The sequence below is a fragment of the Mytilus trossulus genome, chromosome 7, assembly GCF_036588685.1.
Source record: "Mytilus trossulus isolate FHL-02 chromosome 7, PNRI_Mtr1.1.1.hap1, whole genome shotgun sequence".
NCBI lineage: Eukaryota > Metazoa > Mollusca > Bivalvia > Mytilida > Mytilidae > Mytilus > Mytilus trossulus.
Genome location: NC_086379.1, coordinates 41,218,459 through 41,234,679, shown reverse-complemented (window position 1 = coordinate 41,234,679; position 16,221 = coordinate 41,218,459). Strand labels below are relative to the sequence as shown.

Genomic DNA, 16,221 nt, shown 5'->3' with positions numbered 1-16,221 from the left:
TTTATCATTGAGATCGTAAAAACCGGAGATTTTTTAAGTTGTAAAAGTCCGAGGTTTATCGAACGTATCCGGTGTAACCTGATTACGCAACATGTGGAGATTTTAATCCTTGTTAAAGGCTAATTAACAAGTGATAATAGTTTGATTGAACAATCATAAGGTGTTGGATTATCAATTACTCTATGTAGCTTCTGTTTATGGCACACGCAAAATTGAAATACATTTTTGTTACTTCCCTTTGTTTTATCCTGTTTTCAGTTATTTTGCTTTTAAAAATGTAAATTGTAAAAAGACTATAAATGATATACATTTTAATCAAATAAGCATAAAAGGGTGGTAATTAAATGAATTTAAATGTTTTGGGACAAATAAATAATATAAATTTAACCAGAACCGCAGGGCGTAGCTTTATACGACCGCAGAGGTTGAACCCTGAACGGTTGGGGCAAGTATGGACATAACATTCAAGCTGGATTCAGCTCTAAATTTGGATTGTGATTAAATAGTTGACACAGCATAGGTTTCTGACACAGAATGAATGTGTTCTAATGAAATTAAAATTTTCGTTTTCTCTTAGAGCAATTCACTATGCTGTTGAATATTATTCCTCTCAAAAAAATGTGTGAAGAAATTTTCTTTTTATTTATGAAATTTCAAATGAGAAAATTGAACCCATTTTTTTTAATCACATCCCCCTTTCCCTTATTCCAAAACTAATCTCAATTGAAATTTCTAATGGAGTTTGCAACAATTACTACTCATTTAAATACATTAAAATATTAAGATGTAAAAAAAATGCTTGTTATCACTGAATGATAAAGATTATTTTAATTTATCAGTTGGTAGTAAAAAGTGAATATACATTGTATATTGTATATATAACAAAGATTTAAGTTGATTCTGGACAAAGAAAGATAACTCCAAATAAAAAAAAATCTTACAATTAGATATTTCTTGCTTACTATTCTGGACAAAGAAAGATAACTCTAATTAAAAACAAAATTGCTATTTCACAATATTTTGCAATAAGATATTTCTTGCCATTGCCCAATACTGTGCAATTGAAAAGACTTGCTATTGCACAAAACTTAATATAATAATTTTAGATCCTGATTTGGACCAACTTGAAAACTGGGCCCATAATCAAAAATCTAAGTACATGTTTGGATTCAGCATATCAAAGAACCCCAAGATTTCAATTTTTGTTAAAATCAAACTCAGTTTAATTTTGGACCCTTTGGACTTTAATGTAGACCAGTTTGAAAACCGGACCAAAAATGAAGAATCTACATACACAGTTAGATTTGGCATATCAAAGAACCCCATTTATTCAATTTTTGATGAAATCAAACAAAGTTTAATTTTGGACCCCGATTTGGACCAACTTGAAAACTGGGCCGATAATCAAGAATCTAAGTACATTTTTAGATTCAGCATATCAAAGAACCCAACCGATTAATTTTTTGTCAAAATCAAACGAAGTTTAATTTTGGACCCTTTGGACCTTAATGTAGACCAATTTGAAAACGGGACCAAAAGTTAAGAATCTACATACACAGTTAGATTCGGCATATCAAAGAACCCCAATTATTCAATTTTGATGAAATCAAACAAAGTTTAATTTTGGACCTTTTGGGCCCCTTATTCCCAAAATCATTACCAACCTTCCTTTTATGATCATAAACCTTGTGTCAAAATTTCATAGATTTCTATTAACTTAAACTAAAGTTATAGTGCGAAAACCAAGAAAATGCTTATTTGGGCCCTTTTTGGACCCTAATTCCTAAAATGTTGGGACCAAAACTCCCAAAATCAATACCAACCTTCCTTTTGAGGTCAGAAACCTTGTGATAAAATTTTATAGATTTATATTCACTTTTACTAAAGTAAGAGTGCGAAAACTAAAAGTATTCGGACGACGACGACGCCAACGTGATAGCAATATACGACGAAAATTTTTTCAAAATTTGCGGTCGTATAAAAATTATTTTAGCAATCTAGACTTCCTTTCAAGGATTAAATTGAAGTTTATATAGTAAATATGTCTGCAGATTGTTTACACTAACACTAAATATCAATCTTATTTAGTAAATTCCTAATAAAACCATGGGATTAAAATTGTACATGTTAGTATATAAAATTTTATTGTTTTTGTAGCTATATAGAGCAAAACAATTTACACTGTTAAAGTCTTTATAAGTTTTCTACAAACATGACAAATATAACTTTCATAATGATGAACAGCCATGCAGTACTATTGTTAGTGTTTGTTATTTTTTTTAAATACTTTATGATGTTGCAAATATGCATGTAGAGCATATTTCTTTCTTATTTGTCTATACAGTTACCAATGACAAGGAGATGGAAACATGAATACAAATCTATACAGATAAGATAAAAAAATATAATGATTTATTTGCAAGCAGTGAACAATCATTTATCAAAAACAAAACAAAAGAAACAGATTCTTTTTAATATTTTATTTCATTCAAATAGAAAGGCAATAAGGGTACTTTTAACATATAACAATTTGATGGAAATTTGTAGAATAAAACACAATTTCTACATCATACGGTTACGTTAACGACAAAATTTATGTCGATAAAAAACCTCCTGATCTGAGTCCTTATCTCCTGACCAAAATTTCCAAATCTCCTGATCTGAGTTTCACAGTCCATCACATGTATGTGTATTATGAAAAGCAATTCTATCAAGTATTAGTCTAGCTGTCCCACCTTCCTATTGTCCTTAAAACTTCTTCAAATTAAACACAACTCTAAAACCAATCAAGCCAGTGAAACTCACATTCCGTTAAGTCTTCACAATTATATTCATGTTAATATAAAAATAAGGTGATGTGGTACATACAATGTATTGTTGGGGATTTGCCAATAAGACAACAGCTACCCGACAAAGTTAAATTGAAGTGGATGTACATTGTAACGTTCATGTTATGAGAGGGGGTAGGAGGGGTTCTGATCCTGAAATCTAAAAAGCTAAAAATCCTGGGCTTATAAACACGAAATACAGAGGTCCCGAAATTAAAAAAAAAGAATTCCCAGATCCCAAGCTTAAAAACACCTGATCCCAGAGTCCTGATAAAGGTACATGTACTATCCCCCCTCTGTTATCAATTGTGGAGGGGGGATAGGACCTTTATCGGGACTGCAGGATCGGGTCTTTTTAAGCTCGGAATTTCTTGATTGACCCTTTCGTGATCCGGGAATCCTTTTTTTCAGATTTCGAGACGTTGGGATTTACTTCATTTAAATTTGGGACCTCGTGATTTCGTTTTTTTAAGTCTGGGATTTCGGGATCAGGTACCCTCCTATCCCCCCTCATTGTGCACACTGCACAGTTGTGCATATGGTATTCAACAATGAGAAATACCTGATTACCATATAGTCAGCTTAAAAAGGCCCCAACATAACAGCAAGATATTTATAGGCCTTGTCATACTCAATTTCTGCTATGTCAAATTTGACCTCTATAATGTTGGAGTTGAAACATTTTCATGATAAATTTAATAGGGCTCTTCACGGTTAGTTCGGCCATATTGGATAGGGGGCAGATTTTTTGGAAGAAGGTGGAAATAGTATGAAAGTGTGGGAAATCCTATGTGTGTTTCCAAGCAACAGCTCTGTTTTAATGATGTTTTCCCGTATTTTTCACACCATTTTTACCTCTATTATGAAAATCTGCCCCCTATCCAATATGGCCGAACTAACCGTGAAGAGCCCTATTGGGATGTTGTTGTTCAGGTGTACTATAATTTCCATTGTTATATATTTCATTTTAATCTTCTTGACTTTCTATTCAAATCATATACAGTGTCTATGATTAAGCTTATGTAGATGATTGTGTTTCCAGAGACTAGAGACGAAGAGTAGTCATGGTAGTAGATCAACTCTAGAGATAAGTTGTGTCAAAGGCTCAAACCTTCAAAAGGTTCACCCTTAGAAGTTAGAATCAGGATCATCTAAACTTAAAATGACATTCTCGACTTGTGAATGGTTAAACGCTGTTGTATTTTAATATCTTATATAATCTTACATGTCTTGAAAATATTTTTTCTCCACTCATCTTTCAGATTCTGAATTGGAGCTTGACCAGACAGGATGTTGTGTGATATAAAAAAGCTATTTAATCCCGATATAAAACCCAACTTTTAGTATCAATTAAAATCCTATTTGGCTCAGTAAAATCATTTTGCTTTACAAACATTTAATAATACAGTATTTGAACAAAAATACGATCATTATTTTCATCGATGTGTATTAAACAATCCTCTTTGAAAAGTTTAATGTTTGAAATTTTGTTTTCGGTACGTAAGACATATTTTTAAAATCTACTTTCACTTTTGGTTTCAGTCACTTCCGGTGAAAATGGATAGTCTGCTTTTTTTGATTTTGTGTCTTGTATCATTATTTATAGCAAATTATGGAATGGGCAGTACTGATTTTAGGATTCCTTTGTATTCAACTAAAACACCATATTTCTGGGGAAAAGATATAGATGAATTTATACGGGAAGATGAGGAAATTTGGGTTGATTATGACAATAAAGAATGTCAAATTATTCATTTGAACTTAATTCTTAGACATGGGTCTAGATCACCTACTTTATCTTGGATAAAGAAAATGACAGTTCTTGGAAATATCCTTAAGACCAACCCTGAGGTTCTTGAACGGTTTCCATTTCTCAATTCATGGGAAAATCCTTTCCCAGAAACACAGGCTGGTCATCTGTCTGACCTAGGAGAAGATGAACATTTTTCACTTGGGAGGAGATTTGGGCAAAGGTTTAGTTTACTATTTACTGGTGATTTGGAAAACATTCTCTATGGTGTCACATACAAGCAGCGAACACAGGCAAGCTGTGCTTCATTTTACGAGGGTTTAACTGACACATTGGATGGGGAATCAAGGGAAAATGTGAAGCCTGCAATAAATGATAAACTCTTGAGGTTCTTTGACACTTGTTCCAAATATATTAAATCAGTTGAAAATAATAAAACAGCTGCCCCAGAACATACTTCATTTAAGTATGGAGCTGAGATGCAAAGAATTGCTCAAAAGATTGCTGATAAACTTGGACTAAAGACTTTAAATTCAGGTATATGAAGCATCAGACAAAAACACCTGAAGCTTTCATATAATTTTATAATTTATGGATTGCATATATATCTTGATTGAAACTTGTAAAGTTGTAAACAAGTGAAATAAGCAATAATATTTCAGAGGTTTCACAATATTTGTGATCATTTATCAATTATTAACATTTAACATGTTTAACAGTCATTTGACAGTACTTCACAAATGATCACCAAAAATAAAAATCAAATCATAATAAGACATCACTTCATCCAAAACAGATAGTTACAATGTACATTTTTATTCACCACACAGATTGAAAAATAGAAAATCCATAGAAATTATTTTCATATTTTTTAGATATATATTCAAATATTATCATCATTATCATAATGAATTGATCATGTTACATACATGTACCAAATATCATTATCATTAATTTTGCCCATTTCTCTCTATTTATTATATCAGCTTTAATATCTCTCTATATGAATCTCGACATAGTGAAAGAAAATGATGCTGTAAAATCCAACAGTCAGAAACTATATACAATTGTCATTCATACCAAAGACCTTTATGGCTTAAGAATCATCTTAACCATGTTACATTGTACACTGAAACATAAAAAAAAAACCACAGACTTTAATATGTTTAACCTTACCTTAAAAAACATTCATAATAACACATGGAAGTTATTTTTTAACATGCCTGCAAGTCAAGGATTTTACTATCCAGCATTGGCAGTGTAACCCTTTTGAATAAAGCTTTATATTACAGAAGGTAGACGACCTGGATGCTGCATACCTTGAATGCAGATATCCTATGTTTTGAAGTTTCTGTCTGTCATACATTTTAGGTACATATTCCTTGACCTCATTTTCATGGATTGGTGACTGCTTGAACATGTTGAACTTTTTCTTTGTATTGTGAATTTCTCACTCATTATGAGTAAAAGGATAACTATAGAATTTTGGTATATATATGGGTTCCTTGCAATATCTACACATCTGTCAGCACAAGACATTGGTTCCTCTGACCTCAATCCCATTTCATGGATTAATGATTAAGGTTAAACTAACATGATTAGGTCTTTTTCTCAGATACTAGTATTATGTATATAAACAGAAGATATAATACTTCATAAGGTGTATGGAATGATTGCAAGGAGCACATGTCATTCTGTCAGGTTTCATCTGACCTTGACCTCATTTTGATAGTTCATTGACAAACATGTACTTCAACAAGTCGATTTAAGGCAAATCTCAATCAATACATAAAATGACTTTTGCAAGTCAATTTTTGTACAGCTGGTAATGCACATATTTTACTTATTATTTAGGTTAATGACATTTAATATACAAATTTTTTCATAACATCTTTCAAAAACCAGTTGGACAATGTTCATGATGCTGGAACTAAGTAGAAATGTATATAATATATATTGTGCAAAAAAAAATTTAGAATAAAAAAAAATATTTTCAATACTTATGTTCTACCTTACATCTTGCTTTCAAAAACTCGGTTGGAATTAGGCAGAAATTTACATATTGTCCCCAAAAGTTTTAGAATATTTTATTAATTTCAATTACAGAAGAAGCCCAGACAATTCACCATTTATGTGCCTTTGAGCTAGCAATGTTTGATAAGTCTGATTGGTGTGGTATGTTAGAAAAAGAAGATTTATTTATATTTGAATATCTTTATGATTTGAAGGTAAGTTATTGAATATATATATATATATCATCAAATAAATCAAACAAATAAGACAATGAAGATAATTGATGTTAGCAACAGATGATTGCAACAGATTTGTATAAACATGATAAATGTCAACTGTATACCAATCCTTCATTACGTCAATAACAACATACTGAGAAAAAATGATGACAACAGAAATCTATACCTATACACAATGATTGATAAGAAAATTCATCTGATCATTTGGTTTCTTGGATTAAAATCCCAAATGACCAAAACTCTAAACTTTTTAAAGAAAAACAATTTTTGGTTCCTGATTTTAATGTAATTAAATATAAGTATGGCTTATATTTATCAGATACGTGTAAGTAATTAAGTTTTTTTTTCTTAGGGGGAGTGATGTGGGCGGTAATGTTATTTTGTTCAGCAGATTATCAGGCTTTGAACAAATACTCTTTATCTTTTTATATGCATAGATATATATGTGTATGTATATAAAAAAGAATATGTGGTTTGATTGCCAATGAGACAACTCCCAAAAAGAGACCAAATGACACAGAAATCAACATCTAAAGGTAACTGTACAGCCTTCAACAATGAGCATGATGAGCAAAGTCCAGACCACATATTAACCTATAAAAGGCCTGGAAATGACAAATGTAAAACAATAGACCACTTTCGAGTTCATCCGTCACCGGAAAAAACTTGACAATTATATGCACCTTTATGACGTCATTTACCAGATAGAGGGGGTCGCCTGTATCCCTGCACTATTTACATTCATCAAGCGTCTTAGTGATCATCATTGTGAAGGATAAACTAGAAATAATGGTTGTTCTGTAGGTACTTAATGACAATTCCCTAATGACAGCAGTGCTGGTTGTCAATTTTGAGAATTCAATTTGCCGAAGAATTCGTACAATATAGAATTATAGTTTTCCAACCACTCGCTCAACTTTGGAACAGAAGTGACGACGCCCCTAAACGCACAAATGAAGGTGATAAAGGCGCATATAATTGACGAGTTTTTTCCGGTGACGGATGAACTCGAAAGTGGTCTATTCAAATGAGAACACTAACGGCCTAATTTATGTACAAAAAAATGAATGAAAAAATAAATATATAACACATCATCAAACGACAACCACTGTAAAGCAATCTACCTTCCTATCTTTTCTGTATGATGTAAAAAGTAATTATTATAAGACAGGAGCCCAAGTTCACAATATCAAAACTGAGGGGACATCTAAATGTAAATATATGATCTTCAATAATAAACCAGATGCTCTTTTCACAAAAAATCTTAATACACAATTCTGGATAACTTAAGCTCAATTTTAATAGTAAATTATTTTGTGAAAAGGGTGGCTGAAACAGCAAAATATTCCAATCTCTATATGAATAAATCTGACTCTAGAAAAGTTGTGAGTAAATTAGGCAGAGACTCAAATATATTTGCCTTCAACTCAGGGATGGGCACGATTACTGACAAATGTAATCGATTAATAATCGATTACATGAAGGATTTTTGTGCAATCGATTAATAATCGATTACTAAAATTTTAGTATGTATTCGATTACTTTATCAAAAGTAATTATATTACTTTTCGTTTACTGTCAATTACATACTTCAACATTTCAACAAAAAATAACATGAGTAAAACACAATTGCTCAACATTTGTATAGTGGAAATAAAGATCTTTATAAAATGCATCATTCAAAGCATTGTTTCTAAATTATAAGTTAATAGCTGTTTTTTTAGAATCAAATCTCTGAAAGAAGATTAGAAATATTTAAAACAAATCTTGAAATTTTGACTTTCAACATAAATGAAAGATGTCATCACATTGCAATAACCACTTATTCATGACTAATTGTTTTTCAAAAATTTAGATTTCTTACTGACCTATGTTTTTTGTTTTTACTCTTTATAAAAAAAACATTTTAGCATAGTTAAGGTGGTATGGGTGTCTTTCGCCATCTTGGATTGTAAAAAACAGAGAATCAAAATTTGATGCAGGAATGCAGAATTTAATGTGAATTTTCATCTAAAAGAACCAAATTATAAGAATATAACTTAGAAATATTAATATTTTTACAAGTGTAGATTAATTTTGGTTGTTTTTGAATATTTTTCAAATTGGCATTTTAAGGGGAGGTAACTCTATAACAGTGCATTTTCTGAAGGACTCTACATGAAATTTTCCTATTTTGTCTTTTAGCTGGAAAAAACATACGGTGACCCTATCTTTTCTTTTGATATTCTCAAAGCATTGTCTGAAAGCAATCTTTTCCTAATTTATTTTACATTTCTATCATTTTGTTTAGTTTTTATTCACAAAATGGTGTTTTTTCCAGTATAATCCATACAAAATTTGTCATTTTGTCACAACCTGTAGCTTGAGAAAATGCATGGTGACCTATCATTTTTATAATATTTTTGATCATGTATCAATAGATACTACATTTTGACAAAGTATGAACAAATTCTATCTTTTTTATTTTAGACTCCCATACCACCTTAATTATGATGTTTATAAGGAAATATAAAATAAGAAGAACAATGAATTAGTTCAGCAAATTTTTAAGATCAAAATTTATTTTTATAATGACATGCATGATTTAAACCTTTTGTTTGGATAACCACCCTAATTACAGATTATTTAAATGCCACTGGAGTACAATTTATAACCTGGGGCTGAATATTGTAAATTTCCTTCTTAATTAGACAAAAGATAATTGAAATAAAAACAAAGTATGTTTGTTTTTTTGTTTAGAAGACTTTGATCATCTCATTAGTAAAGACAAAAATTTTGTTAAGTTTTGTAACTTCTTCAAACAAATTATATACAAAATATATTTATAGTGTCAAAGGGATACATGTATCTGTTCCGGACCATATGAGTATTTGGACCATACGCGTATGGTCATGACCATATGGGTATATACTCATATGGTCCGACCATACGCGTATGGTCGGGGTAATTAACACTCTGTTACAGTTTACTTTTAATACTTCTAAACTCTTCATATGGTATGACCGTTCAGCAAAAAGACGCTATCATAAAGGTAATTTTATTATTAAATTATAATAAAAAGATAAGCTAAATAAAAATTAGAAGTTTCACCTAGTTAATTTTACTTACTTGTCCAAACTATAATAAATACATTTTATACTTATGGTCATTACCGATGGTCAACACCGATTTGTTATTACGCATACCTGCCAACTTTTCAAAATGCCCATGGGGGTTTTGCATGCAAGATGGCTGCCACAGTCCTAAAAAACCTTCAAGGGGGCCTTCAAATACATTTTAATGTTGTTTTTTTGGCTTCCTCATACTTTTATAAGCCTAAAGTCATTGTAAAATTAATTGTTTTGGTTAAATTGTGGACAGAATTGCTCTTTCAAAATTTCAATTTGGGAGCCTCCATGGGGGAAATCCCCCGCAAATAGTGACAGTTGGCAGGTATGAAATTTACGAGTCACGGAATGGCAACATTTCGACTTAAAAAAATGAATTCCAAAATTTCTTAATGAATTGAACAACATTACACAATTAAGAAGTTACTGGAAAGTAACATAGTTTATTTTTAAAAGTGGTTTGTGAATATAATGTATTGCAGTACTAGTCATGTTACGATATTTGAGATCTAGAGCTTCTTTAAAAAAATCCTGTAGACATCGGAATGGCCCAAGACCTCAGTGTCACTGTACGCAAAGCAGAGCTTACAAAAAGGCTAGCTTTTCACTCGCAAACAAAAGGTGTAAATGAAAAGGATCGTGCACAACCAAGACTTGCAAATGTAAAAAAACTATGATACCGTATGGAAATAAATTAATGTCATCCAAGCCTACATGTAAGAATATAATTTACGCTGAAAACTAACTATGTCATCAATATTTAATTTTTACGTAGTATTTGTATTATATAAATATACATTGTCATGTTACCATCATTTTTTTTAGATAATTTTTTTTTATAATGTAATTTAAAAAAATATATACCGATATGGTCCAAATACTCATATGGTCCGGCCCGTTAATAACCAAACGAGTATTATACTCATATGGTCGCGCGTATGGTCGGACCATATGAGTATACGCATATGGTCATGACCATACGCGTATGGTCCAAATACTCATATGGTCCGGAACATATCTATTACTAAAAAGAATTGCTATGCATTACCATTGGTTAAAAGGATTTTGTGTTCTTTTTTAATTTAATTTATATACATGTATATCATAACATTTAAGAAATCAGCTGTATATCTTTTCTAAGCTTTAATTTCAACTCTGATTGAAAATGATGTTTTCAGGAAAGTTAATACAAATAAGCTTACTACTTTTAAAAAATGTAATACAGAACTTAATGAAAGACAGACACTTTTCTTATTTAAGATCTATGTTATTATTTCAAATCTATTTTTTATTTAAATATTAAAGCTCTTGAATTATTGACAAGCACATATATGTACATCCATTTGTTTCAAAAGCTAGATATAAAGAAAATTTACTCATAATACAGCTTGAGACAATAGATAGAAATAAGGCAGTTGCTTAATAACTCTCAAATATTGTTGATGCATAATTTTTTTATCTGTACTATAAAGTGATAACATACATATTTTCCTCTGAAATAGGCAACTTTTTTATCAAACTATTTTACTAAAGTAATCGAAATGTAATCGAAAAGTAATCGATGATTACATCCAAATTTTTGCTGTAATCGATTAAATTACGATTACATGTAATCGAAAATGTCTTCGATTACAGATTACTGTTGATTACTTGAAAAAATGTAATCAATTACAATCGATTATGATTACAGATTACGATTACCCCATCCCTGCTTCAACTACAAAGTCTTTAAAAAAAAATGGTGGATTATCTGCCTCACTGAAAAAAAAGGAAAAAAAAGGGCACATAAAACATTGTAAAATAAAGCACCTGACTTTACTGTTCTGTAGATACATTTTTTTTGGCAAACTTACACATATTTACCTGTTTTTTATTATATTTTGTAGCAATACTGGAAAAGAGGTTATGGTCACTCAGTTAACTGGGGAATGTCATGTCCATTTAACAGCAATGTATTCAAACAGCTAAATGATGTGATCTATAAAGCTAGGAATGGTGAAGAGTAAGTGAACTCATCTTCAAACTTAAATGAATTACAGCATTCACAATTATCCACTAGGTTTATGTGTAAATTATTTCAAATTATATCCAAATTGAAAAAGGACTTAGAATCATATTCAAAACAGTGTGGTCCTGGCCATTGATTGATGACCTAAATTATCCAATTGACTGGGACAGATTAGGTGAACGTTGTGAACGTTTGTCGGTAACAATCACTGCTCACTATGTACTTGTTAAAGACACTGAATCTGTGGGGTCACCAAAGGTTCTCAACACCTAAATAAAGCAATATGAAAAACGAATCCGGATTAATACGATGTGTTGATTTATAATAATAATATAAATCAAAACATAAAGGTTATTCCTGAATAATTTTTCGAATTATTTTATTATTAAAGGCGTTAAGAACCTTTGGTGACCCCACAGTTTAAATTCTATAATAAGTAAGTGAGCAATGTCGTTACAGACAAATGTTCACCTAATCTGTCCCAGTCAATGGGATAATTTAGGTCGTCAATCAATGGCCAGGACCACACTGTTTTGAATTTGATTCTATTCATATATTAAGGAAATATTTACAAAATTGTCACAGAAAAAAAAGAAGGTCTGTATTGATTGATAAGGAAGCCAGAGGTTCAGGCGCAATCCTTGTGAATAAGATTTGGAGTGGAAGACTTCTCATGGGTGGGGTTTTTATTAAACAACTTCAGAGTTAACATGGTTAACAGGGTATCACTAGATAAACAGCTTATTAAAATTAAGAAGATGTGGTATAATTGCCAATGAGACAACTCTCCACTATAGACCAAATAACACAGAAATTAACAATTATATATTGAAAATTGTTATAAATACAGACAATTCTTGAAGAATTATTCCAGTAAAACTGTCATAGGCATTTAGGGATATTATAATTGAAGAAAACTAGCTCATTGAGTATCAGATCTGAAAATTAATTGTTTGGTTGCAATCATTTAATTCCTCCTTACGACCTTAGCCTTAGCTGAGGGGCAACAGGGGTCAGCTTTAGCCTTTGTAAATAAATTGTTGATCAAATTTTATATGTAAATCTAATTGATTCACTTTTGCTAGATAAGAAAAATAGGCTCTTTGTTCTTGAAGGTTATAACATTCATACAAGGAAAAAAGTTCTAGTTTGTTTACTTTATGCTTACATTTTTCTTTCTTTTCAGTTATAATGTGGCAGATATACAGTTTGCACATGCAGAAACTATCATTCCAATTTACACAGCATTTGGTTTATTTAATGATTCTGTTCCACTAAAAGCTGATAATTATGAAGCTCAAAAAGAACGACAATTTAGAACAAGTAAGATAGTACCAATGTCTGCCAGTTTTGGCATAGGACTATACCAGTGTGAGGCCAGTGAAAATACAGAAGAAGAGGTTTATGTTGTTAGAATGTTCGTCAATGAAAAGCCTATTGTAATACCTGCATGTGAACAGGAAATATGTGAATATAAACAATTTATGAAGTATTATGATGACTTAGTCAATTGTAATTATGCAGAAATATGTGAGAATAACAAACTTCATGATGAATTGTGATGAAGGCTTCCCAATAATGAGGAAATTAACACATCAGTCTCAGTCTCAGGAAAAGTAATTAACTGCTTTATTCCAATTCAAATGTAGTATTTGAAGAGTAAGATACACTCTTGAATTTATTGCATTTTTGGAAATATCAAAGACCATTATGATCTTTTTTCAACTTTTGCAAACAAATTACTACTAAGATTTTTCTATAATTTAAAAACAACAGGGAGAAGAAAACCTAAGGGGGCTATAAACAGTTTCGTATAAAAAACTAGGGGTTATTCCCTGACTAAAAATAGACATGGAGGGAAGTCCCTTTTTATCAACATAATTGGTGAAAAAGTATCATGTTTTTTGTATTTGATTGTAAAAATAAGTTAATTAGCTTTAATTAAGACAGGTTGAATGATTAAAAAGGTTTTAAAAAATTAGATTAAATACACATGTTTTGAGGGGAGACAAACTGTAAACATCCTGTTTTTTTGGCAGTGAAAAGTGCAAAACTTATTTGCACCCACTGTAGCTCTTTTCGGAGCAGGCGAACATAGCCTGAAGCATAATTTTTTAGAAAGACCAGGTAAAAACCTATGAAATTCATAAAGTTTTGATTATGAAAAATGTGCATGTATCATGTCTACATGGGTGTGCATATGGCCTGATTTCAGGTTTTTTATGCATAGATTAGGTAATGTTTCCCCATTTTCTCTGGATAAAACTTTTTGGTACTATTAAAAGTACAATTTATTTTTATTTCATTATAAACTAGAGAAAATTCTGATTCTAATGATATTTAGTTTTATACAAGTATCTTTATTAACATTAACACCACTAAGGGTCAATTATAAATGGTCCCTCAAAATATGACGTCATAGAAAAAAATTGTTGATTGCACCCTAAGATAATAATTGTAGTTTTTACATCAAAGGATATGAAACATGTAGGATATAAGTCATTGCTATTCAAAGTGGAATTTTATATTTCTTTGTTTACAGGAACAAGAACTACATTTTGATATTAGTTTGACTTGATTATCATGATTATAGCTGCAAATTTCTCTCCACCATTAGCAATTAATTCAAAATTCTTATTAAATTGCAAGCTGGTCAGAAATTTGAACAAACTGAAGAAACAGTGTCAATCATGCTTGCAATCCATTAGAATTGAAAACCTTTTCATCAGGTTTATGCCTTCAAAAATATAGTGGCTTAAATTTGAAAGATATGTTTATTGTAATTTTAATTTGTTGTATTTCATTTATTTGTTGAATTAATTATGTATTAAGAATGTTTGTTGATCTCTAAATATTTTCCCGCTTATTTTATTGTTGGGTTGATGACTCATTCCCATGAATCCATATCTCTTTTAATTATTATTTATAAATACATTGAAAAAAGAAAATTTCAAATGCCTCAGAACAAATTTTAGTATTAACCCATGACCACAATCTTGGTTGACACTTATATTTTGTATATATAGATTCATTGATAATGTTATAAGTTTCTATTGTACCTGCATTAACATGATTAAGAACTTGTATGAAACTAGAGACTTTCAATTATTTTAAAAATTCAATCATAATCAGTCATGCAGGCAACACATTACAGTGTGTGCACTCTGTACATTATAGGTAAAAGGTCCGAAATGTGATCCATACTATAAACAGGTGGATATTGGATCAATATACCTATAAGATATAACTATGTAATGAAATCTATTACTCACTGAATTTATTTTAAATAATCAGGCTCGGAAAAAATCATGACAAGGAAAATAAATTGGCAAATTTTCCTCAATAATCTGTTTTTTTCTGACTTTTTCAAATGAATTACGAAAGATGAAGATTAATTGTACCACATCTCTTTATTTTAATATTGTATGGACAAAACTGTCGGACAAAAGCTTTATTGAATAGTACACCTGATTTGAAAATATGTCTTTAATACTTTTTATTTTTAATATGTTAATATTTTGAATCAGTTGACGATTGGATTGAATTTATTCAGTTCATGCAACTGAGAAGAGTAACTCTGCTCTGAATAATTCAATAAACTGGCTAGTCTGTCATGGAGCTATAGGAAAAATATCATTATTTTATGCAAATCATTTAACAGTTTTAAATCATGATAATTTACATGTAAAATTTGCCATGTTACTGGTGCTACTACTTAGTTAATATATCCAAACTTTTGGGGTTGTTACTTCCCTTTGCTTGCACCAGGACAGTTCATTTAGTGCATTATTGTTTTTATTTAATTATGATGTTGGTTTAATTTCTTTGATGAGGGATTTTTTTTATCCCTCCCTTTTCAAAGAAAACTTTTTTTTTTTTTCTTTTTCCACAGTTTGACAAAAATATCTTTGATAATGAAAGTTATTTCTTAAATGCTGTATGACAACTTAATCAAAAAAGTCATTGTTTATATGTTATTTTTGAAGGTTAGTTTATTTACATTTTATAAATTACTTTTACAATTGAGTATTAAATATGTCCACATGTTATAAAAGCCTTATTATTACAGATAAATGATCAGTGTGTCCAAAAATTACAAAAAGGTACATTACTAAAATTGAGAATAAAAATGAGAATACAAATGGGAAATGTGTGAAAGAGACACCAACCTGACCAAGAGCAGAAAACAGTTTATTTATCACATGGACACGTGTGATTCATCCCTTATAATGGCAGTACCACCTTGGTACTTTCATCATACTCATAGCTTGTTTTT

At 30.5% G+C, this 16,221-nt stretch overlaps 2 protein-coding genes across 2 annotated transcripts in view; one reads left to right on the top strand and one right to left on the bottom strand.

Annotated features, from left to right (window-relative positions):
- The window catches only part of LOC134725087 (bifunctional 3'-phosphoadenosine 5'-phosphosulfate synthase-like), a 38,208-nt gene extending 34,021 nt beyond the window's left edge, over positions 1-4,187 (bottom strand). Inside the window, exon 1 of the mRNA XM_063588611.1 lies at positions 4,054-4,187. Coding sequence (XP_063444681.1) covers positions 4,054-4,083 — 30 coding nt within the window. The 5' untranslated portion in view covers positions 4,084-4,187. The remainder of the gene's footprint in view (positions 1-4,053) is intronic.
- A 186-nt stretch (positions 4,188-4,373) lies between these two features.
- Positions 4,374-15,974, top strand: LOC134725086 (multiple inositol polyphosphate phosphatase 1-like). Its single transcript, XM_063588607.1, has 4 exons — positions 4,374-5,115; positions 6,685-6,806; positions 11,824-11,939; positions 13,132-15,974. The coding sequence occupies exons 1-4, from the start codon at positions 4,386-4,388 to the stop codon at positions 13,505-13,507; spliced, it is 1,344 nt and encodes a 447-aa protein (XP_063444677.1). The 5' UTR covers positions 4,374-4,385; the 3' UTR covers positions 13,508-15,974.
- Positions 15,975-16,221: the final 247 nt, after the last annotated feature.

Coding starts and splice junctions, on each gene's coding strand:
- LOC134725086 (XM_063588607.1), top strand. CDS start 4,386: ATGGATAGTCTGCTTTTTTTGATTTTGTGTCTTGTATCATTATTTATA. Junction 6,807..11,823: donor AATATCTTTATGATTTGAAG/GTAAGTTATTGA, acceptor TATATTTTGTAG/CAATACTGGAAAAGAGGTTA. Junction 11,940..13,131: donor AAAGCTAGGAATGGTGAAGA/GTAAGTGAACTC, acceptor CTTTCTTTTCAG/TTATAATGTGGCAGATATAC.